The 26281-nt window shown below is 37.5% G+C and overlaps 1 protein-coding gene across 2 annotated transcripts in view; it reads right to left on the bottom strand.

Moving 5' to 3' along the window:
- Zcchc7 (zinc finger CCHC-type containing 7) overlaps positions 1–26281 on the bottom strand; it is a 176522-nt gene that overhangs the window by 29872 nt on the left and 120369 nt on the right. For both annotated transcript variants that reach the window (XM_027403193.2, XM_027403194.2), the window contains exons 3-5: positions 11189–11232; positions 9679–9804; positions 8765–8935 (exon numbers count right to left, since the gene is read on the bottom strand). In XM_027403193.2, coding sequence (XP_027258994.1) covers positions 8765–8935; positions 9679–9804; positions 11189–11232 — 341 coding nt within the window. The remainder of the gene's footprint in view (positions 1–8764; positions 8936–9678; positions 9805–11188; positions 11233–26281) is intronic.

A 26281-nucleotide genomic window follows, 5' to 3' on the forward strand; every position in this document is an offset into this window, starting at 1 on the left:
AGCCAAAACAACCCTGTATAATAAAGGAATGTCTGGTGGGATCACCATATCTGACTTCAAACTCTACTACAGAGCTACAGTGATGAAAACAGCTTGGTATTGGCATAAAAACAGACAATGGACCAATGGAATTGAGTCAAAGACACTGATACCAATCCACACACCTATGAAATTCTGATTTTTGAATAAGAAGCTAAAATTATATCAATAGAAAAAAAGAAAGCATCTACAACAAATGGTGCTGGCACAACTGGATGTCAACATGTAGAAGACTGCAGACAGATCCCTATCTATTGCCATGCACAAAACTGAAGTCCAAATGGATCAAAGACCTCAACACACTGAACCTCATAGAAGAGAAAATGGGAAGCAGCCTTGAACTGATTGGCACAGGAGACCACTTCCTAAATAGAATACCGGTAACACAGACACTGACAGAAATAATGAATAAATGGAACCTCCTGAAACTGAGAAGCTTCTGTAAAGCAAAGAACACGGTCAATAAGACAAAATGGTGACCTACAGAATAGGAAAAAGATCTTTATCAAACCCACATCTGACAGAGGACTGATCTTTAAAATATTCAAAGAACCCAAGAAACTAGACAGCAAAGGACCAAATAATCCAATAAAAAATGGGGTACAGATCTAAACAGAGAATTCTCAATGGAGAAATCTCAAACAGCTGAAAGACACTGAAGGAAATGCTCACATCCTTAGCCATCAGGGAAATGCAAATCAAAATAACTCTGAGATAACATTTTACACCTGTCAGAATGGCCAAGATCAAAAACTCTGATGACAGCGTATGCTGGAGAAGATGTGGAGTAAGGGGAACACTCCTCCATTGCTGGTGGGAGTGCAAACTTGCACAGCTGCTTTGGTAATCAATACCAAGGTTTCTCAGAAAATTGTGACTCAATCTACTCCAAGACCAAGCAATACAACTTTTGGGCATATACCCAAAAGGAGGCACATTCACACCACAAGGACATTTGTTTAACTACATTCACAGCAGCATTATTTGTAATAGTCAGAACCTGGAAACAACCTAGATGCCCCTCAACCCAACCAAAGAATGGACAAGGAAAATGTAGTATATTTACACAGTGGAGTACTACTCAGTGGTAAAAAACAGTAACATCTTAAAATTTGTAGGCAAATGGAAAGAACTAGAAAAAGCCATCCTGAGTGAGGTAATCCAGACCCAGAAAGACCAATATAATATGTACTCCCTCATAAGTGGATATTAGACATAAAGCAAAGGACAACCAGCATGCAGGCCATAACCCCAGAGAACCTAGGTAACAAAGAGGAACCTAAGAGAGACATACATGGATCCACCTAGGAAGGAGAAAAAGACAAGATCTCCTGAGTAAATTGGGAGCATGGGGGGCAGTGGGGAGGATAGAAGGGGAGGGGGAGGAGGGAGAAATGTATAGCTCAAAAAAAAAAAAAGTTAACAAGAGATAAGCCGTTGATTGGGAAAGTATTTCTGAATCATATAGGCAATAAGTTGTATCTAAAATAATAATGAGAAAATAAATACTGAAATTAAAAATGGGAAGGGATGTAGACACTTCATCAAAGACAACACAGGGATAAAATGAACATACAAAAGGGTATTTAGTCATGTCAGTCCCTAGGCAGACACAAACTAAAACCATATAAAGAGCAGTATTACACATCTATTAGAATGGCTAAAAACACTTAACAGTAGTAAGTGCTAGTCACTAACTATACTATTCCCAAAGTATTTATGACATGTAATTATTCATAAGTAATAAAATAGTGTACATTAAACCCTGAATATATAAGATAATTAAAAAATGAATATAAGTCATCAAAGAATAGGAAATAAAGAACAAAAGAAATAAATATGCATCTATGATTCTTGATATAACCAGAGTTCCACCACCAAACAGCCTGGACAAATGGCTTACCATTGAGCCATATCAGCAATCCTAATTGGTATATTTTACTAGGAGATAGGGTCTCATTAAGTTACCCAGATTGGCCTTGAACTTGGTGATCCTTCTGCTGAAGCCTCCTGAGCATCTGGGATTACAGGCTGTGACACCAGCTCTGGCTTACACTGATGTCTTCCAGAAATAAATATCCTTTTTTTTCTTTTTTATACAAATGAAAGAATACGATATAAAGCAGAGGAAAAGCTAATTACATCTCCTAGCCTGTCTCTATTCTCAGTGTGCAGAGGAAAATCAAGTTTAATAACCTGGTATGTAATCTTTTACTCTAATAATGAACAAATACATATAAACAAGCATATACAGAAATTACACAGAACTGAGTCCATTTTTTAACTCAAAAAATTATTCTACAGATAGTTTAAAGTTTTCAAGGGAAACTATGTACACTCTTAAGTGTGGCCAAAGACAGCTCTGAATGTGGCCTAATAAAAAAATTGTAAAATTCCCTAATACACTGAATTCTTTCCAATTTTAATTTTGTACTTCTTGATTGTGGACTCTGTAGATGACAATGGTTTTGAGTGAGAACTCTACAGAAGATAATGGTACTACAGAATGGAGTGTGGACTCTATAGGGGACCATGGTGTGTTGCAATGATAAAAGATTGGATACAAGTACATGTTTAAATGAATTACTTAGTATATAACTGTATGGTTTGAAAGTGATTGGTAGCATCCAGTTCAGAAGCTGTCTGGAATCAATGATGTTTATGAGAGTTGACCTTAGTTTGCAGTATTTAGTATGTCTGTAGCCTGACAGGGCATTAATGAGGGTTTGTCTTCCTTAACCACAACACAATTGTATCAGAATTTGTCCTTATTGCTGGTATAAATTTGCTTTGTCAGTCTCACATACGACTATACTAAGTCCATTTCTAAGTAGCACATAATTCTTAATGAAACTGAAGGCTCTTGGGAGGACAATCTCCCTTCTTCTGGAGAAAAAGAATTATCTCTGTTCTCTACTAGTGCATTCTTAGTTTCGACAAAGAAATCCTATCATTACGTTGCTAGGCTCACTACTAGGGCTAAGTGCTGGACCGTGAGGTATGTGCTATAGGACAGCTTGAGAGGTCAGGGGAATTCTTCACGTTAGAGATGTTGTAAAAGAAAATGTTTAACAGAATTTCAAAAAAGGGCTGAATTTGCCTTCAAACTTTAAATGTGTTAAGGTACATAGCTTCAATTTAAAATGTAGAACATGTATATGCAATTACATAAAGTTCAGATATTCATTTAGTAATTAAGTGGCTTTCGAACAGTTCCAATGAATGGCTAATTCTTGGCTTTGGATTTATTTTCTTAGCAATGAAAACATAAGCAATTTTCACTAAAATGATTATGAGGACAAAAGTTGAGCTGGGGAGATAGATGGATTAATGGGTAAAAATGCTAGCTGCACAAACTTAAGGACCCAAGTTCAATCCCTGAGCCTAGGTAAAAAGTTGGATGCAATGGCATGGGGTCTACAATCTGAGCACTACTATGCTAGTTAGTTTTTCATCAACTTGACATTTGCTGAGGTCATCTGGGAAGAGGGGATCTCAACTGAGAAAATGCCTCCAAGTTGGTTTTGGTCAGTATTTTGTCACTGAAACACAGAATCAAAGTAGGGCAACTTCTGTGGCAAGAAGGGAGGAGACAGGAGAATACCCCTAAAATTCAAGAGTCAGCTAGCCTGGAGTATGCAGCGCAGCAGCAGCAACATGAGAGCCCTGCTTCAACAAGGTGAAAGGAGAGAAGCAACGCCAAAAGTTGCCCTTTGACCTCCACTCACAAATCATGGCATGTGTGCCCACACTTCTGATCCCCCAAATAATTAATAATAACAAGAACAAAGTGAAGAGGTCTACTTAACTCTCTTGCTGGTATCCTGGCCTTTCAACTGAATAAGCACTTACAGGTTAATTTAATGGTTATTTTCTTTAAAGATTTATTTATTTATTATGTGTATAGTGTTCTTTCTGCATATATCCCTGCAGGCCAGATGAGGGCACCAGCTCTCGTTACAGATGTTGTGGGCCACCATGTGGTTGCTGGGAATTGAACATAGGACCTCTGGAAGAGCAGTCAGTGCTCTCAATCTCTGAGCCACCTCTCCAGCCCCTTAATGCTTATCTTTAATTAAGCAAATCAGTCCATCCCAGTCATGCCTCTTAGCTTCAATATTATGCTTAAATATCAAATGTGAAAAACACTGGAGACAAAAGCATATCTAGCCCAAGTCTCATTTTCTTCTTTACTTCCCTAATTGGTGAGATGTTCATCAAGAGGATTACACATTTCTTTAAATCAACCAATCAATTATAATATATAATTCTGAAATATTTTAGATTTAAATTATTTTATTAAATTTATTTATTTATTGCATTGTGTGGGTATGCGCATGCCACCACAAGTGTGGTGTGTATGTTAAGTCATAGATAGCTTTCAACAATTGGTGCTCTCCTTCTACCATATAGGAGCAGGGGGATTGAATTCAGGTTGCCAGGCTTGGTGACAAGCATTTTACTCATGGATCCATCTCACTAGCTCAGAGATGGTTTTATTTTCAAAATAGGCCTTTTCCTTCCTTAGCATTTGGATTATTATATATTCAAATTGTTTTGTGGCAACAACAATGACAATTGAAATAAAAAGGAAAAAAAATCCAGAAAGGGAGAAGTTCTACATTTTCATCTCCTGAGCCCTTGCTAGGTTAGTACATTTTAAGTTGTATTGATTTTCTATCATTTGTGATCATCATTAAGTCAGTAGTTGGTCTGATTTTCAAGTAAATTAACAGGAAAATTAGCTTTCCCTTAATCATTTGAATTATAAAAGGCTCCCTGAAATTGATCTTATCTTTTAAAAAAATTTGTTCTTTTAAGCCATTCAAGTTGACTTAGCATCTATATTTCACCACAAAGTCACTGGTTAAGATTCTTCCTTATAGAACCTGGCAGCTGATAGGCCCAAACTAAAGGACTGCAAAACAGCTATCACATTCACTTAAAACACACATATTTAGGAAAAGTATTTGGTAACAAGGTAAATGTTAAAAGAACACAAATCAAGACTTGAATACTAAAAATCTTGGGAAAGAAAGGAAAAGGGACTGCCTTTGCCTTAGAAGTGTCACTTATTTTGGGGATGCTGTAAGTAAGCTGGCTTCTGGAAAGTCGACTGAAAATATTTTAAACAGCACTAGGAAAATTACTAGGTCAACTCTGTTACCCACTCAAGCTGAGAATGTGCTAGCAGGTATACTTGTGTGCAAGGATTGAGGACTCTGACTCATTTACTTGGAGGTTGGGTACATAGGATTGATCATCTCTAACTCATTCATTAATTCATTATTCAAAATTCTATTGAGCTACAACAGTGGAGCACTGCCCTAGAAAGCAGTTACTATGATGGACACTCTAAAAACAGACATGCAGCTTATATTCAACATAGAGGACAGAAAAGTGAATTCAATATTAGATCTAAATAGGAAAAGGTGGCAAGGAGTTGAAGGTGTAGTGTGTTGTTTTAACTAGGGTGGACCAAAGGAGACACTTGGGTAGATGTGGTAAAGATGAGGAAGTAAGCTCTTGTGGGTAACTGGTGGAAAATAACAGAGGGTGGGTACAGAGGAAAGTTTATTTGGTCTTTCAAGGAAATCTTCTAAATAAAGTATGAAACAGGGATTAATACAGGAAACCAACAGCCAAGAAGTCAAGAGCATTCATGGCCCATGTACAGACTGTATGAGTCTGAGCTTTGACTCAGAGAGATACAAAGTCATACTTGAATCTGGGACATGTTACAAAGGATTACTCCAAGACAGGATTGGTGACACATGCCTATAATCATAGCATTTAGGAGGCAGAAGGCTATGCTGGTAAACACAGTTAGCTGCCTACTTTTTGAGACCGCCCCCTCCCAAGAGGAAAAACAAGCAAACAAAAATAATTACTCTAGCTGTCGACTTAAAACAGAAAGCAAATGGGCAAAGCAGGAACTGTTTATAACAGTCCAGAGTTGATATTCATAGATTATGCTAGGATAGTAACGAGTATGATGAAAGTGGTCAAGACTCTAGACTATGCTGTTAACTGTTCCTTCATACAACAACGCAGATTGTGACATAACACTATGGCCCTTCAAGACTGGAACAGAGCAAGGAAAAATAAAAGTTCAGAATGACTAAAGTTTCTCAAATATGATTTTGTATCTCTCTCTAAGTCTATATAATGAGACCCTATCTCAAAAACAAACAAACAAACAAACAAAACAAACAAACAAAACAAAAAGAATAAAAAAGTTGTTAAGGTATTAGATGGACATTAGTAAGCTCAGCATTCAGGAAGCTGAGGAAGAAGGATTAAGAGTGTAAGGCCAGCCTGAAATACACAACAGGACTCTGATTTAAAAGTTACTGAGAAGAGGACAGTCTTGGGAAGTTTCAGGATGGAAATCTTTTCACACTCCATATTCTTGTCCTTGAAGGGCAAAAACCAATGGTGCAGGTTGACTTAGATCTTGAGCCATATCCCTATTCTTCACATTGTAAAAATGAAATTTTAGTTAAGTGATTTTTGCACTGTTGGTTAACTAGTGAAGTATTTCAAATATAGCAAGATTTGATCATGGCTCATCTGTTTTTTATTATGAATTTCCTTTGCATTTATGTATCCGGTTCTGGCAAAACAAACATCTAAGTATGGCTGTAGGAAGGGAAAGTTAAACTTTGTTGATCTATTTAAATTTAAAAAAAAAAAAACGTTTACTTATTCAGTGTGCAAGTGTATGAGTGCATGCTGTGGAATGGAGATCAGAGGACAACCCATGTGAGAGTCTGTTCTCTTTTTCTACCATATGGGTTCTGGGAATCCAACTTAAGTGATCAGGTTTGGTGGGCAAGTGCTTTTATTCACTGACCCATCTTCTTGGTCCCCACTTGATTTTTTAACTTGTAAAATGTTAAAGTGTCAATAAGGTTTCAGAAGTCTTCTGAGAAAGGGTGAAAAGTGTAGTAGTGGGTGAGAAGATGGTACTGGCAAGATGGGTGGAAGACAGCATCACTAGAGGTTATGAGTGTGAACCGAAGGCTTCTATATAGAGGCAAGTGCAAGGCTTGCAAAGAGTCCAACAAATGAGGAAGAAATGGATACTATCAGTTCAGAAGTACAGGTGAGGTAGGGGATATGGTGCAGTAGTTAAGAGTAACTTGACCAACATTCATGAGTTGGTCTGGCCTTCTGGCACAAGCCTGCAACCTTAGCATTAAAAAGACAGTGGGGAACAAGAAGGGACAGCACCCAAGTAAGAGTGTGAAAAAATGACTTAGGAATGGTTAAATATAAAATAAACATGTGTTACTCTGCAGAAATGTATGCAATTAAGAGGTAAAATGACAGACCCTTAGTGACACATTCATTAGAAGTAAGGTAAACTGACTATAGGAAGCTACATATTCCCTATCAAAGCTGAGTCTACATCATCAGATTTTCTGGGCTCTGAAATTGTGATTAGAACCGATCCTTCCATCCTGTACACATTTACAACAGGAGGTGAGCAATGTCTATTGCATCATTCTGACTACGTTGCAAATAACTGAAATGTCTTCTAAATTACTCGCACTTTCTTACAAAAAATATTTTTTTTTCAGATAGGGTTTTGCTGACCTCAAAACTTGAAATCTTCATGCCTAGGATTCTTAGGTGCTGGAATTATAGGCCACACTACAATCCCTGAATTACTTCTTAAATATATAAAAAGACCTAGTAAAACAAGCATATTTAAAGTCCTGGGAGGCATGCACTTATTGTCTTAGACTAGTATTATTTTACCACTAGTAAAAATCATCAATAAAGCTGGGCGTTGGTGGCGCACGCCTTTAATTCCAGCACTCGGGAGGCAGAGGCAGAGGCAGGCGGATCTCTGTGAGTTCGAGGCCAGCCTGGTCTCCAGAGCAAGTGCCAGGATAGGCTCCAAAGCTACACAGAGAAACCCTGTCACAAAAAAAACAAAAACAAAACAAAACAACAACAAAAATCATCGACAAGAATATCAGACCAGGTTTCACATCTGTATAAAATGTATAAGTGTACATTTATTTTCATTAATGCATACATGAATTTGTATGTAAAATTTCCATGTTATTATATACCTCTTTGAAAAATCAATCTTTAGTTAGTAAGTAAGTAAAGATGCTAGCATGAGCTTAAAAAAATCTTTTGGTGTTCCCTCCTGATGGATTCTTTAGGATTATACCTGAGATTAAGAGCACTGCTTTGCAGGCAAGTGGCTAGTGGGATATGACAATTGTATTTAGGGAACAATAACTTTCTTTCAAAGCCACGTGTGGTGGTACCACTTTTTTATTTTTTTATTTTATGCGCATTTGTGTATTGTCTGCATGTGTATCTATGTGTGGGTGTTGGACCCCCTGGAATTGGAATTACAGGCAGTTGTGAGCTGCCATGTGGACACTGGATATTGAACCCTGGTCCCCTGGATGAGCAGCCAATGCTCTTAACATTGAGCCATCCCTTCAGCCCTGGTAGCACACACTTTTAATCCCAGTACTTGGGAGGCAAAGATAGGTAGATCCCCTCAGTTTGAGGCCAGATTGGTCTACAGATGGAGTTCCAGAACAACCAGGTCTACAATGAGGAAACCTGTCTCAAAACAAAAGAAACCAAGCAAACAAACAAATTCAAACATTCTTTCAAATAGGCTGGCTGATGGCTGTAACTGGTACACTGTCCAAAGTATCGATGGATTAGTTACATTAAGGGTACTTACGTCAGCATAGTGGCCTATCATATCACATCGGTCACAACGTTTTCTCCAGGAAGATCTTTCAAGACATCTGTGTGTGGAAGACATGGGCAAAGAGCAGTCTAAGCAGAAACGGGCGGGACAGCCATACTGGAGGTGTCCTCTCTCTGAGCAGAGGCAACAAGGCCGGACTTTCTATGTGGCAGACAAACACAAATTTATCAGTATCAAATGGTAGAACATTGGTTATTCCTTTCCTGTATAATTCGATATAAAGTTATTTCTGGACTCTGGACTCAAAGCTTGAACACAGCTATTAGTATGTTGCTGCCCTAAAGTCTTAGGTCTGGATATATGCCCAGCAGGCACTTAACTTAGCATAGCTTATCTTAGAGAAGAATAGTCATAGAGTAGAAATACCTAGGAAAACAGAATGAGGATATCTGGAAACTAAGTCGCAGAAGGAACAGAGAGAAGCAGAAGTATGCCTATGACGAGCTGTTTAGAAGAGATACTAGGTAATGTGTATACCTAGTGTGGCCACTTCATGCCACAATATCTTAGAGCTAGGTAGATGTACTTGCTTTACATAATTTGTATTAATACACATATATAAATGAAAACAATCACAAATTTCTAACAGTGAAGATCATCCCACAATGAAATATGCTGTTTAAAGAGCAGAAGGTTTCGAAAGGAAACGGAATCATTTCACTCAGTCTTCTAGGCATAGAATAGGAAGTGATTTGCACACAGTCACACACCTCATAATGGGGAAATTGAAATGGATCCCAGGGTTTCCAGATGCTGCACTTACTGCTCATCCCTGAGCCAGGCTCATGAGCTACTACTTGTAATCCAACATACTTGAACAAGAGCTGAGTCTAGACCTAACAGTTTGACTCTAACAAGAAAGAAGCATCATGCATCTCACGTACTTGTGGTAAGGGGCAGTTTTTTGACAAATGGCCACGTTTATCACAATTTCTACATGTGACATTTTTGTTGGCTGTATAATATCGGTTGGTCAATCTTCCAGATGATCTGTTATTGCCTATCTTGGCCTAAGGGTAGGAGGAAAAATCAAGAATTAAAATTATTTCAGTCAGTTTAAGGAAACCTACCTATTCTTCCTCTTAAAATGTTCAATGAGTAAGAAACATTAAATTTTAGGACAGTTCCATTACTTTGGTAAGACACAAGAATTAGTAGACACCTGTGTCCAATCTAACACCTGGATGTGGACTCCACCCCATAAAGGTGGGCACAATGATAGCCCTATTTCTATTTCTTTTACACTTGTTTATATGACTCCCTCCCACTTACTATTCTCCACTTAGGGTTCAGGTCTAGCAGGAATACTGATATGCTTTATTTAGTTGTTGCTAACTTCTATATCTAAACATATGCCATTTATTAGTGAATAAGAGGCTTGCTTGAAATTTTAGCCAGGGAATGGCATTTTTAAGATTTTGTGCTTCAAAACATTATAAAACCATATAACTACCACATATATCCTTCTTTTGAAAAGCACAGGGCTATCTCTATTGCCTATAAAACTAATTATACTTTCTAAGAGTATGAGATAATATTCTTCCACTATAGTTCTTGTACACAGTGACCCAATTCTAGTTGTCTTGTATTCCAGAGAACTATTCTATGAAATTCTAATATCTATGAAAGAACATGAACAAAACACATCATATGAAATACCTAAAGAGGAATATGCAAATCCCAACCATGCGTTTATCTTGTTTGGCAGAATTCCATCTTTAAAGCCAGGCATGGTGGTTCATGACTATAATCCCAACACTTGGGAGGCCGGGGCAGGAGGATCTCGAGTTCGAGGCCAGCCTAGGCTATGTAGGAGACCCTGTCTCAAAAAAAGAAAAATACATACATAAATAAATTTCATTTTTTAAAAAGCTTCATTTTTTTTTTTACCTGTTATTCTCTTGAACTGGTGGACAGTTATCTCCAATCTAGTTATATCTTTAAAACTTCACATCAAGTTGAAAACAACTTAATTTTTTTTTAAGTATTTGCTACAATAAGGCTAATAATTGACACCAGCACCTGCCACATTCTAAATATAGACTGACCATTTCCTTACACTGAAGAAACAGTTATTTCCGGTGTTGAGCTTAGTAGTACCAGGCCTAGGGGCTAACAGGAATCATAAAGGCAAGGAAGAAACAGAAACAGAAGGGTATCAAATGATTACAATTACCCATCAGCTGACAAAATTCAAAGTTGAGTTAAATTTCTGACAAGTTAAATCACACACATAATAAAACCAAACTTAACTCTTCTAAGATATAGGGACTATGTCTTTTTTAAAAAAAGTTTATTACTTTTCCAAGAGTTATTGTAGTAAAACAAATGGAAATCTACAGATGAAGAACAATATTAAACTACTATTGAGAACTTTTAAAAAATTGATTTTACCTCGATGTCTTTGTCACTGATGAACCAGTTTACATCATCTTCCCCTACAAAATGAAACAAATGTTACTCTTAGTGACTAAAGACACATACAGACATATAATGTTAGCACTCAAATGGGACCCTAAAGATATAAATGAGAAGTGCTAAATATTTTAAATTCTTATGAAAGTCTAAAATACTATTTTCCAGACTTATTTTATTTATTTAAAATTGTGTGTCTGTGCATATGAGTGTGTGTACCCCTCAAGGCCAGAAGGGGGTGTCAGATCCTCTTGGATCCAGAGTTATAAGTGGTTGTGAGCCTCCCCAAAATGGGTCCTGGGACATAAACTCTGTTCCTCTGCAAGGGCAACAAGTGTTCTTAACTGCTGAGCCATCTCTCCATCTCTAAAATGTTGTATTATTTTTGTGGTGATAGGGATTGTACTCAAGGTTTTGTGCATGTCACACGAGCACTCTATCACTAGAGATACATGTGAACCTTTAAAAGTCAGGGTTCTGTGTGCACCTGCATGTGTGTGGGGACATCTATAGGGGAGAAGAGGATATTGGGTGTTTTATTCTCCAACACTCCACCTTATACCTGTGAGACAGTATCTCCCACTGAACATGGAGCTTGCGCTCTTTAACTAGGTTGGCAGCAAACTCTCTGCTTACCAGAATGCTGAGATTATAGGTACATGTGTGCTCATGCCCCATTTTATACATGGGTGCTGAGGATTTGAACTTAGGTCCTAACACCAGTGCATCAAGCACTCTCACCCACCTGAGTCAACTACTCAGCACTTTACTTAAAAGCACTCTTATCAGTTGTGTGACCCAACAAATAGTTATCCATTCTGTGCCTCATTCATATTTTTGCCCCTGAAATGGGAATGTAGTATTTTTAGTAGTTGCTGTGACTACCTAAAATCTTCTGTAGGAATCAAATGAGACTTAAAATGCTTTGTGTATCAAGCTCTATACAAATACAAAAAGTAAGCAGAAGGCCCAAATACTCAGCAGCAGATGCAGAAAGAAATTCATCTCAATTTCTTTACCCGACTATGCAGAGCTTTACTTAGAGGGGAGGTATCTCAATGATCCCAACACCCTTTTGAAGTTTGTGGGCTCCAGACACTAGGACATTGCAAAACTTTGTGAATATGCCTCAGAATCTTGTATTGACCTTCTAGACTTGGCTTTTGTGAAGTAAAGTATAAGCTCTGACCACTCTCTCCATCTAAACTCTTCAACAAGTTACTTGTTACTTGTTAATGAGTCTTCCCAGCAGTGTAAACAGATGTCAGTTTTATTCAGTTACTCTGTCCAGCATCAGGAAATGCACATAATCTCATTATATCCAAGTCCGTAGAGGAGAAATTCCTCAATTCAATATCAGCATTAACTTTGTCTACTGGTTTTTCTAGGTGACTTCTACTATAGCATCAAACACTTTAAAAAGTATTGTATTTATTTGTCTGTCTATGTGCATGTTAACATCTGTGTGGAGGTCAGAGGACAATCTGAGGGAGCTGGTTCTCTTCTTTCACTATATGGATTCTAGGGATCAAACTTGCAGGCACCTTCACTTGTTACATCATCTTGCTGGCCTCCACTGTAACATTTTAAAAATACTGGACCTTGAAAACGAGTTCATTTCGTAGATTGGGAATTTTGCACTTCATTTATAACATCAAAAATAGTGACATAAAGGAGCAAAACAAGAGGCCAAATACCTAGAAACTTCTGGGTGGGGTAATGTATGCCAGGGGCAGACAGAGGAAGTAGGATTGTTGTACCACAGCCTACATAAGTGAGCTTAGGCTAGCAACAGCCACACAGCCAAACCCTGTCTCAAAGCAAAAACAAAACCCAAACTTCCAAATATCCACAAACCAAGTATTAATCTGAAAATACAACTGTAAAACTGGAGGACTACAACATTTTTCTGTGTCAGCTATTTTCTTTTCTTTGCATTGCCCTTTTACAGACTTGCAAATGCTGCCTATTCCTTTGGTCCCTCTCTGGACAAGGAAGGGACCTATGACTAATGCAGAAGCTAAGGAGGTGTCAACAAAGGACTAAAAGCCAAGTTATGATTTCCTCCTCCATCCAACCTTACTACTTTCACCTATCTCAAAAACACAAATCAAGCTTGACTAGCTTCTTTGAAAAGAATTTTGAAGAGACATGAAGCAATCTATATTTTTTCAGGCCTACCAGGGGTAAGTGTCTAGAAACATATTTTAAAATAAAATACCTGTACTAAGAAAATCATGAGGCTGCTTTACAAAAAAGCCAATCCACAGGAAAGCAGAGATGCTGTGTTGCTGCTGATTTTCTTTGTGGAGTTTGGAGGCTGCATACATGTACTGAGAGTGAGAATATATTAAATAGCAGCAGCTTCATTCTTTCAGACCACCATATTATTATTCTTTCATTCAAAAGATGCAGGTAGTTAACATGTGGACTGTAATTTTCAGAGCTGCCCTCTGTATCTGCAACATTCATCATTAAGATTTAATGACCCTTGTAATTACTTGAATTATAAAACTCATTTAATTCTTTGTGGGTGCATGTGTGTATGAATGTGCATGCATGCTTGTAGAGAGGACAAAGCATCTTACGTCTTCAACAGCTCGCCACAGTACTTTTTTGAGACTGAGTTTCCCATTGAACCAAGGACCCACCAATTTGACAAGAGCAGCTCAGCATGGAGACTCTGGGATCTGCCGGTCTTCAGTTCCCCAGTGTAGGGATTATAAATGTGTGCTGTACCCAGGTTTTTGCATGGGTGCTAGGGATTGAATTCAGGTCCTTATGCTTGCATAGCAAGCACTTTACTGACTAAACCATTCCCCCAACTCCATAAAGCTGATTTAATTTTGTTCTTAAAAAAAAAAGGAAATGCAGGCTGGGCATTGTGGGGATGTCATTAATTCCAGCACTTGGAAAGCAGAAGCAGATAGATCTTTGTGAGTTTCAGGCCAGTCAAGGCTATATTGTGAGCCTCAAACAAAACAAAACAAAACAAAACAAAACAAAACAACAAAAAAGATGAAATGCAGGGGTATACATATACACCCTTGACTTTCATTCTTTTCAAGACAGTTTTGGTTATTCTAGGCCCTTTGATTTTTGGGTATAAATTTTAGAATAAACATTAATTTCTGTAAAAAGTTTGCTGGAATTTTGGCTGATACTGTGTTCAATCTACAGAGAGGTTATTATAATATCAAGTCTCCTCATAAATGCATGTATCTCTCTTAGTTTACTCTGGTTTAAGTTTTCATGGTAATACTTTTCCAATTTTCGACTGTATGTTTATGCAAATATAACTGACTTTTATACACTCATATTACGTTGTGTAAATCTGTTGCAATCACTTAAGTTTTAGAAGCTTGTGTTTTATGCTTTTGCCAATTTTCAATATATATGTTCACATCACCTGTAAGTAAAGACAGTCTTACTTCCTTCTTTCTTATACATATACATACACATCTGTATGTGAGGTCAACTTGTGAAAGTCAGTTCTCTCCTTCCATCATGTGGCCCCAGAGGGATGTAACTCAGGTTGTATGTTAGGCTTGGAAGCAAGTGCCTTACGATTTGGAACATCTTGCTTGTCCTTGCTTTCCCCCTGTCAATTCACATGCTTTTATTTCTTTCTCTTCTGTCACTGCTTCATAGAATGATGGTTGATATAGGTGGCAACAGTAAATCTTGGCCCAGTTCCCAATCTTAGGAAACAAAATACAATTTTTTTTTTACACAATCAAGTATACTGTTCTTTATGAAAATTTTATAGATAAACTTCTTTCTATTCCTAGTTTGCTGAGTTTTTAATATAACAGGTGGTGATTTTTGCAACAAATTGAGATGTCCTTGATTTTTCCTGTTCCTTCCTAGATGGTTATAATAATTTAGTTTCAAATGTCAAACTGACCCTTTATTTTGGAATCAACTGAGTTAATATGCAGTATTTTTAAAAAACAAATACTATAAACACATCTGAATTTTATAATTGCATTCATGAAGAACTATATCTTTAATGTGAAATGATCCTTGGAGGCCCATGTTATAAAAACTTAGAATGTAGCTAACAGCATTATTTTGGGAGGCCAGGTGACTTTTAGGAGGTAGAGGCAGAAGTGGGTCACTATGGGCAGGCCTCTGAAGGCTACAGTTGGATCTCAGTTCAGGCCTGCCCTCTTTGCTTCCTGTCTACTGTCACGTGAAGAGCCACCAGGGTCTGAGTTGCTCTGCCACCAACCACTGCATTGTGATGGACTGAAAATTCCAAAACCATGAACCAAAATAAATATTTACAAGTTGTTTTTATCCAGTATTTCTGATAGGAAAGTAACTAATACAGGGATATTGATGTATGGTTTCCTAACAATACCTTTGTGTGGTTTTTGATAGGGTATAAGATTGGACTCATAAGAATTGAAAAAAAATTGTGTTAAATTATTATTCCTTCCTTAAATATGTGATAGAATTCACCAGTTGTGTTAGGGCTTTCTTTGTGGAGCAGGAATTTTACTTGTAGGAGCATTTTAAGAAAGGAATTCTATTTCTTCAGTAAATATGGATACTGCCATATTTTTTTTATTTCTTCTTGGGCCAATTTTAGTAATTTGTGATTTTTAAATAATTTTCTCTTATTCTTCTTTTTCTTCAATTTATCTAATTTGTACTTTAGTCTATTCGATAAAAATTTCATATACATATTGCTTAAGTTCCATTTGCTTCTTTTTTTGTTGTAATTTGTATTAAATTTTTTCTTTGATAATTTCATACATGTATATAGTACATTTAGATTACTGTTATCCCACTTTCTCATCTCCTGTCTTTTCTGGCAAGTCTTCCATCATGAGCCTATTTCCCATATTCATATCCTTTTGTTTTGTTGTGTTACTGAGTTTAGGACCATCTGTGTGACCATGGAACCACTGGAGCCTGGCAGTTCAGACCCTCCTGACCACCAGGTGACTCTGTATCTCATCAAGTTGACAAGTGAGATTAATTACCACAGAGCCCAAGCTGGCTTCCTACCTGTGATTCTCCTTCCTGTCTCAGCTTCCCACTGATGAGGTTTACAGGCATCTACCACAACACCAGGTGACATTAAGTTTTGAAAGAAGACAAAAGCCCAATATTATTTGGGAAAATAGGCCATTTAGCAAAAAGTACTGACTTCTACCAACAAGTAACTAATCTGTGAGTGACAACATTGCCCAAATAATCTTTCTTATATGAAGTAGCTTGCAAAACCAAGTGAGTAAATCCCTTTGTAAAAATTATGAATTCATATACTGTACAGAGTGAGCAAATAGGGAAGGGGGAAAAGAAAGCTAATGATTAACATAAACCTGTAATCTCCAAGGAACGGAAATCTGAGACTTTCCCAATATTTATTTTTCATTTGCATTATAAAGCTAAATTCGACTGATCTGAAATAGCACTTTTCCACCACCAACAACACAGTGAAATTGTCAAGGGAACAATAAGAACTCAGGTGGTAAAGGTCAAGTGCGTGCCTATTATTTCAAGGTTAGCTTCTTGCCATTACAAAAGTAACAGTTTTCACCCACTCTCCCTTTTAATGTTCCTAATATTTGAAATTCAAAGTCCTATCTGAAACTCACACTTCTCATGTTTTACACCTCTGTGCTTGCTCATCATCTTCCCCGACTTCTAACACTACTCCCTCTTTGCCCATTCCTATCAAGCTCAAGTCTTACCTCCATAACCATGGTTCTGATTATCCGGATGTCTCAGGTCCTCAAAGCCAATATAAATAGATAAATATTTAATACCTTTCTTACTTTTCTTTGGTGTCTCACTTTTCTGGCTCTTGTCTTCCTTTGTGGTCTCTTGCCCCTCATCAGTATCTTGCATGCTCTATGTTTGCCTTCTTTCTCCCAGTGTATGCCAATATGCCCATACTGGAAACTAGCAAATCTGTCCTTCCAAGCCAGGTCGTTTCTTTAGTTCCTTATGCAGTCTATATTTCTATGGGAGATTTGAAATGGATACTTCATAGGTAACTCAAATTCACAACACTAAAAGTTCTTTCTTCCTCACTCTTGATAACTCAGTGGTAGAGTGCTTGCTAAGGTAGTCAGCACTGGGCTTAATCCTCAGTATTATAAACTAATAAAAAATAACCAGACATATAAAACAAACAAAGAAACCCTCTAGTTTTTGTTTTCTTCCTGATATTGTCTATCCCAACAACTTGCACCATAGTCTGTTTTCCAGGTTAGAAACCCTCAAATCTCCCCTCTCTGATGGCATAAGATTACTCATCAGATCCTATAAATTGTCTGTCCCAAATAGCCTTAATGCTATTATTTCAGCTCTGGGCCACTTAATTTCTGACATACATTATTAAAATAACTTCTAATTACCACAAATTCCATATTCTATTCTATTCTACTATTATTGGGATAAAACAGAAATGTGAACATATTCTATCTGGAAGGTCCCTTGCTGCCAACAGGACAAATGTTGGAACACAGTATGACACAACATTACCGATGATTTAGTCCTTATTTTCCTGGCCCCCCTGTTTCAGCTATACCCATTAATTTCCCCAATGTCCTACCATACTCTGCAGGGATGCCTACACATGTATTCTCCAGAACCTCACAAGATACCCCCCCCCCACTTCATTTACTTGGTTCTTGGATTTGCCTTAAAAGTTCTCAATAACTGCCACCTGTTACTTCAACATTAGAGAGAACCACTCAAACTTTGTAACATTCTGGACTTGAACTGTGGCATTTCTCTTTGTAGCTTCCAAACACCAAAGTATAACTACCTAGTTATCATGGGGTACTGATGTCTACTTAATAAATCAATTAAAGGGGCTGGCAAGATGATTCACTGGTGAAGAGTATTTGCCACTCTTGTGGAGTTTGATCCTCAGAACACACATCAGGTGGTTCACATTGCCTGTAACTCTAGCTCCAAGGCATCTGATAGCTTCCTCCTGGATCCCCATGGCATCTGTACTCACATGTGCATATATCCACATGTACAAAGAACTAAAGCAAAAGTAAGTCTTCAAAAATCAATGAGTAAGTAAACTACATAACATTTCTATCTCCATCAATTTCCCTTTAGTCTTTTCTCCCTCAATGTCATTACCTGAATCTTTTAGGCTATTAGGTCCTTATAACCCTGCATTAAGGGGTACAGTAATAAATAATTTATTCCTTTCTATGTCAAAGCTCTATGTGGACTGAGACTACATTTTTTTTTTACCCACATATCTGCTGATTATCATAGTATCTTGCAATACTGAATTTAGAAACAAAAAGAAATGACATTTAATCATATGTACTCTTATATGAAAAAGAATTGGGACATGTAAGCTATTATATAATTTAACTGCTTTTGGTGTATAGTAAATGTCTAGAAAGGGATTTATGATTGAGGCTTTATGATTGAGGAAGAATAGGATTTTTGGAGTAAAAACTTTAAGAACCTAAAAAAAATAAAATCACCATTATTGAATAATAATACTCTGATAGGCCTAGGGTCTACATAAAATGTAAGATAGCTGCACAGTTGATTAAAGATCACAAAGACAAAGCTGTCTTTATTTGCCATATCCTTTCCTAAGCCTAACTCTACCATACCAGATCCCCTCTGGGACATTCTCACTTCTAATAAGCAACGGAAACAGCCACAAGTGAACTTGCGATTCCCAACTTCATCAGCAGCATCTGCTACTTCAACGGAAACTTTTGAGAAACACACATGCCACATAAAATCCCTGAGGGTTCAGCCACTTTATTCACTTGCATTCTTTTCAAACTGCATGTGTGTGTGCTTTCTCTTTCTCTCATTTTTCCCTCACACTTATGATTTTTCATTTTAAAATCAGGCAGAAAACTAATTTAATCATTTTAATTTTGTGCTATATAACTGGCAATAGCATAAATAAAACAAATTTTAACACAAGAATTTGTAAGAAAGAAAATGTTCATCTTATTTTCAATCAAATTAAAATTACCAGAAACAGCTTATATTTAAAATTATGTGTAAAAGATAATGAAGATTTGACTTTTCTTTTTTTAGAGACAGAGGAAGAAGAAGAAAGAGGAAATAAGTGCAGGTGCTTTGCTTGGGGTTACAAAGAGCTCTTGCAAAATTCATCAGTAATATAAAAGTCTATTGCCAGAGGAAAGGACATAAGGACAGTTAGCATATATTTTCTAATTATGCCCCAAGATAGCTACCTGGCTAGAGATTCTTATTTAGAAATTCAATCTGGGCATGTGACTCAGGCCTGTAATCTTAGCACTTGGGAGGCAATTTCAGAGGCAGGAAGGTCAGGAGTTCAGGAGGTCATCCTCAACTACATAGAGTTTGAAACCAGCACTGGTTATGTGAGACCCTGTCTAAAGAAACACAAACAACCCCCTAAGAACCACTACCACAACAAAACAAAACAAACTCCAAAACTAATTCTAAGCAACAAAAATAGAATGAGCAAAATGACCAACAGATCAACAATATGGATACGGAAGTCATTTTTTTCTTCCTTTAAAGATATTAGTAAAATACTCTTCCTACTACTAGTAAAAGATATCAGTATATGACTACCTGATTCCCACTTCTACATTCCCCCACCTCCACGCCCAAAGCAAAATATGTAGGCCAGAAGAATCTGTAAAAACACAGCACAAATAAAAATATCCAATCCAGAGGCTACTTTTTAAAGGGCATGAAAGGTAAAGCTTAGCGGCTGTACGAAATGTGTTAGCCCTCTGCAGGTAGTGGGGTAGTACTCGGGAAGCCATTCTTTCAGTTGTTATATTTCTTTGAATACTTCCTTGTCTACTTCCCACTCCTTTTTTCTTCAGTGTCCAGGTCTAGTTCATTCTCTCCTTGATAGAACAAATCATCACCCCAATAATTTGTTTATCATTTTGGGGACTATATTTGCTTTAAACCTCTCTCTAGATGTTAGATCAAATATGCCAAGTTTGACATTTATGATTTTTCTTTTTGTGATATTGGGGAATAGAACCCACGGTCTTAAGCATGCTGATATAAGCATGCTGGTATGCCATTCATTATAAGCATACCATATTCAGGGCAAAACTTACTTTTACAACTATAGTTATTAATAGCTCAAATGCAGCTTTCATTTCAACTCAATAATCACATGCTATCCAAACAGCTTGCACTTTAGGGTCCACAGTATAATCCTTTCCTTTTCTCTGCAGGGCAGCTAACTTTCTTGTCTTCCTTATAGTCTTCGGAAGTTACTCATGGCTTAGGATTGAAGGCTATTCTACTGGTACACCTTCAACTTCATTTACATACAGAACAGATTTTTCTCTAAACAATTTTATATTTCATTGTGAATTTTTATCAAAATAATGCATACATGTGTTTTACAAAAAGACTTAACAATATTAAAATACATGAAAAACAAAAACAAAAAAACCACCAATGAACTTGATACTATACGACTGATCAACTAAAGAGTTATCTCAATTCTTACCATTCATTTATTTACTCAACAAATATTTAGCCAATTATCTCCAAATACCAGACACCATTTTAGATGCTTAGAATATGTCAAGTCAACAAGATAGACACTGATTCTTTAGTGGAGGAAGGAAAGCCACACATAACAAAAAGTAATAAACAAATGATGCAGGCTAGGGGGTTGTAAGTGCTTTGGAAAAAGAACAGTAAAGTATGTAGTAGAAAAAGTGTGTTTGATATGATACGAGTTACAATTTTACGTAGAATGGAGAGTAGGTTTCACTGGCATTTAAACAAAACTTATGGAAGCTGAGAAAATCAAGACACACACTTGTGGATAAAAGCATTCCAAGCAGTAGCAAGAACCATGGCAAAGAGTTTACAAAACAGCAGTGTCCAGTGTGGCTAAAGTAGACTAAATGTAGGGGGACAGAGTAAAGTCAAAGAGGTATAGGAGTACATGTTTATAAAGGGCCTTGTAGGACAGTGTACAGATATGGGCTTTTATTGTTGGGAAAAAGGGTTGTCACTGGAGTACATTGAGCAAAGAATGACTTAACTTGTAAAGAGTTATTCTGCTGAGAATAAAAATTGGAGGCAAGTGTTTTGAGAAGGGGACAAGTTAAGCAGCTACTGCAGTAATTTAGTCAATAACTAGGGCCCTGATCAAGGCAGAAGAATGAGAAGTCCAATAACACACTCGGAATACACTGAAGGTAAAGCTGACAAAGTCTGGAGAATTAGATATGAACATAAAGAGAACTGAGTCAAGGATGACTCCCTAGTGTCTCACCCAAGAAGCTAACAGGACGGGTAACTGTAACCAAAACCTGCAAGTAACAAGTCTGGGGAGTTATTTTAGTTTTAGACAGGCTGGATTTGGAATAGTAAAATACTAAAACAAAGACAAAGAAGCTGCTACAGGATCTATGAATCTTAAATTTAGGTGACAGAGGACTGGAAATAGAAATTTCTCAGATGAGGCCTGGGGATAATATTCAGCCTACGACTGGGTGAGAGTGCCAAGGCTGAGGAACAAGGATTTAAACCAATGAGGTGACAGCAAACCTGAGCAGAAGGACCAATGTACACTGGGCTGACTGGAGACATGTATCCAAATCAGATAAGGCCTGAGAGCTGACCTTATTTTTATTAACTAAGACACTGGTGATCTCAGTCAGAGTCTGAATGGAACAATGATACAAAACCTTGACTGAACTGCAAAGAGAACCAAAAGAGAGAATTCATGAGCAGTAAATGCAGACAGCTGTCTGAGGAGTACCATTACCAACTCTAAATACTGGTACCCTATCAAGCTTAAAACTTTCATCTTCTACTATGGCACAAAGTGATCTAGTCTGTGTGGGAATTCAGTTACTACTAGAACAACCAACTCCATAAGTGACTCATATTTCAATTTAACTCCAGGAAGGATACACCTGATTAAATTATTCTTAAATTCCAAACACACGTATTCATCAATGTGCCTAAAATAATTATTGCTTACATAAGCTGAGATTGCCAGAAAGTAAGCAAAAGGTATGCAGTTCCTATGTTCATAGTAGCATTATTTGTAATAGCCAGGACCTGGAAGCAACCTAGATGCCCCTCAACTGAAGAATGATAGAGAAAATGTGGTACATTTACACAATGGAGTACTACTCAGCAGAAAAAAAAAAATGGAATCTTGAAATTTGCAGGCAAATGGAACTAGAAGAAACCAACCTGATTGAGTTAACCCAGTCACAAAAAGACAAACATGAGCCTTCATCAAGTAGCTGATGTAAGCAGAAGCAGACATCCACAGCTAAACATTGAGCTGAACTCTGGAATCCAGTTGCAGAGAGGGACGAGTGATGACCAAAACAGTCAAGACCAGGCTGGTGAAACCCACAGAAACAGCTGACCAGAACAAGGGGGAGCTCATGGACCTCTGACTGATAGTTGGGAAACCAGCATAGGACTGATCCAGATCCCCCGAACGAGGGTGTCAGTGAGGAGGCCTCCGCAACCTATGGCCTCTGGTAGTGGATCAGTATTTGTCCCTAGTATACGAATGGACTTTGGGAGCCCATTCCACATAGAGGGATACTCTCTCAGCCTAGACACTTGGGGGAGGGCCTAGGCCCTGCTCCGAATGATATGACAGACTTTGAAGATCCTCCATGGAAGGCCTTACCCTCCCTGGGGAGCAGAAAGGGGATGGAACAGGGGGGTAGTGGGAGGCAGGGAGAGGGAACTGGGACTGACTTGTAAAACAAGCTTGTTTCTAATTTAAATAAAAATATAGAAAAAACTAGAATTGTGTTCAAAGGAGAACTTTAATTTTTTTATATAAATATACAACACCTCAAAGAAAATATGCACAGACCTAAACAACATGTCTTTTCAAATCTCCACTAGTAGATCCTCCCCCAGGTAGAAAGTGAAACAGGACACAACATGAAAAACACAAGTTGCCCTGGGCATTGGTGGCACACACCTTTAATCCCAGCACTTGGGAGGCACAGGCAGTCTGATCTCTGTGAGTTTGAGGCCAGCCTGGTCTATAAAATGAATTCCAGGACAGTTAGGGCTGCAACACAGCCTATGTCAGAAAAAAAAAGAAAAAAAAAAAAAAAGAAAGAAAAACTAAATAGCCAAAACTGAAAACCAAATCAAACACAGCAAAAAAAACCAAACCAAACAAATGGCTGACATTCACTTCTACAAGGTTATTTTTTTATCATATAGTACATTCAATTACTGCGAACACAGCTCTACTTTTAATGCAAAACAGTATTTGATGCGGATATGAATGGTATGTAAGGAGCAGTGCCAGTCTTCCGCTAAAATAACACTGACTCAGGTTTTGTAAAAACAATGCCGCCCAGCTGGGTGGTGGAGGCACACACCTTTAATCCCAACACACAGGAGGCAGAGGCAGAGGCAGGTGGATCTCTGTGAGTTTGAGGGCAGCCTGGTCTACAGAGTGAGCTCCAGGACAGTCAGGGCTACACAGAGAGACCCTGTGGCTCCTCGGGATGAGTCATCACATCAGATTGCATGGGGCAGAGACAAGTTACTTCTTACTCTCTTATCACTTGCTTAGTGTCCAGCAGTGGTTCCACAATTACTATTTAATAAAATCTGAAGAACCAAGTGATTCCTAAAATGGTGTCATTTTAATTCAGAACTAATTAAAAACTATTTTCCCATATTTATTAATTTTATATGTGTGTAGGTACACAGATGTGGGTGCAGGAGTTGGTTACCTCTTTCCATGTGAGTCCTGGGGGCATGTATGCAGGTGCCTTTACCTATTGAGCCATGTAGCTGGCCCTATACTGATGTTTACAGAGATCATTTGTATCTTTTAGAGCATTGGTTGGTTTTTCTTGTACTTACATGAGCAGAAACTGACAACTATGTGGTAAATTTATAACTTGCTAATATCAGAGTAAATACAATCTTGATTTTCAATAGCATTCAAAAAGAGTAATGTAGCCAGCCCTTTAAGGATCACATGGAATAGGTAAGACAAATCTACTACCTACCAACCTGTTCCTTACAGTGCTACAGCCTTCTACTGGCAGTAAGACCTAGATGCCAAAGAAAAGACAAAGTACAAAAAGAGAAAATAAAAGTTTACAAAACAGAACAGGAGAAACTATTTTTAAATATCTCAGAATAAAACAGGGGCAAGATTATTAGGCAAAGAAACACTAGTTTCTTCAAAACACACTGAATGATCAAATACTAAACATTTTGTGTCTTGAGATTTCATCTTCCTATCTGTGAACATGAATCTAGCCACCACATAATCTCTAAGATAAATCCCCCCAAACCAATTTAAAAAGTATCCGCTTCCCCAAAGTCCCCAAACAAAAGTCAATGAATCACTCCAGATCTAGATCATTTTCTCTATTAATTTTAGTATCTTTCAAAATCTATTTATGTTCCCATTCATAGTACAGAGGGTATGTGCAAGAAAAAACTGACAAGAGAACCTTCGAGTTACAAAGGAACCATTTTGACCTATATTTTAATTTTATACATAGAAATACAAGTGAAATATTTGTCAGATATTCAATTCATACCCCCTGGGAATACATACTAACTTCCACTTTAGAAAAGACAATGTCTATTTATAATCCGTGTGCAGTATTCACCATTGAGGTCTACTAGGCAGGGTTTAAAGCTGTTTTTTTCAACAAGGCTCACAAGTCCTGAGGTTAAATACACATGAATTAAGGATGTTTAATCCAACTTAAGATACCATCTTTTCATATTTAAAGCAGTTTCCATTAAACAGAAAAAATACAAAATACATGAGCTACCCCTAAAAATAAAGCTTCTACAGGATAATATAAACATTCAAAAAAATTCACTTAGACTCATACCGTGTTTACTCTCATTTCTTATATGTACATTATATATTGTTAAAGGCAAAATATCTTATGGAGCAAAAAGCTATATACATGAAAACCTAATTATTTGTCATGCACTTAGAAATACTTCACAAAAACCATGCTGTGATATAACTAGGGCTAACAGCATAAAATATAAAGTATGGTTTGGTGTGTCTAAACGCACTAGCGTGCACACACACAGAATAAACAGTTAAACAGCTTCTACCTGTTTTGTGTACTCCCTCCCTTTCAGATATTGTCCCTAGAGCTTTGGCCTCTGTTGCTGTCTAACTTGAATTCACAAAACTCAATGGCTCATGGTTTTCAAAGCTTAGGGCAACGTTAGCAGAACAAAGTCGCTTTCTCTCTCGAGCTCGCTCTCTTTTTGGTGGGTACAAGTATGGGACCACAGGAACAGTTAAATTCATGGCATGGCTGGTCTACCACACAGTCGGGGGAATTCTTTAAATAGAGCCTGTCACTCTCTTGGCCCATCAATGGGATTTCCTCCTCGAACTGCTGATTCGTTCAGGTACACAACAGAGGAAATTTCAGTTAACCTTTGTTTCACCCCAGGGAAAAATCTGTCTGAAAGTATAAAATGAATAGATTAAAAAAAAAAAAAATAAGCTGCTCAGCCCCACGGCTGTTCTCTTAGTGTTCACTGCAGCTTAAGTTAAACAGCAAAAAGGGACATTGGAGTGTTGCATTCCCAATGGAAATGCAAGCATAATACAGGGTATCCAGTAGGTCAGATTTTATTTTGATGACTAAACCAAACCCACAGTCCTTTCTGTTAAATAAATTGAAAATTTCCTTCTGATAATCTCATGAACCAAACTTTTCTTGTATCACCAAATCACTAAACTGCTATAATGTGTCTGTAACCAAACTGCATCCTCAACTTTCTTATTGAGAGAGAGAGAGAGAGAGAGAGAGAGAGAGAGAGAGAGAGAGAGAGAGAGAGAGAATGACTCTTAGGAAAGTTTTCAAATAAAACTAACTGTTTGTAAGCAGTAAGAGTTCCTGGAGACGCTGGAGTTCCTCTATAGATGTGAGAAATCACGGGGTGAAGGATGAATGCAGAGAAAACATAAGTTAAACTGTTTTCCCATGATACTAGGGTAATTTGCATTATATATAACTAAAAGCATGAATATACATTTTGAGATATGGTGGGCCAATCTATATTGGATAGCTACTT

Source organism: Cricetulus griseus, chromosome 2, assembly GCF_003668045.3.
Source record: "Cricetulus griseus strain 17A/GY chromosome 2, alternate assembly CriGri-PICRH-1.0, whole genome shotgun sequence".
Lineage (NCBI taxonomy): Eukaryota > Metazoa > Chordata > Mammalia > Rodentia > Cricetidae > Cricetulus > Cricetulus griseus.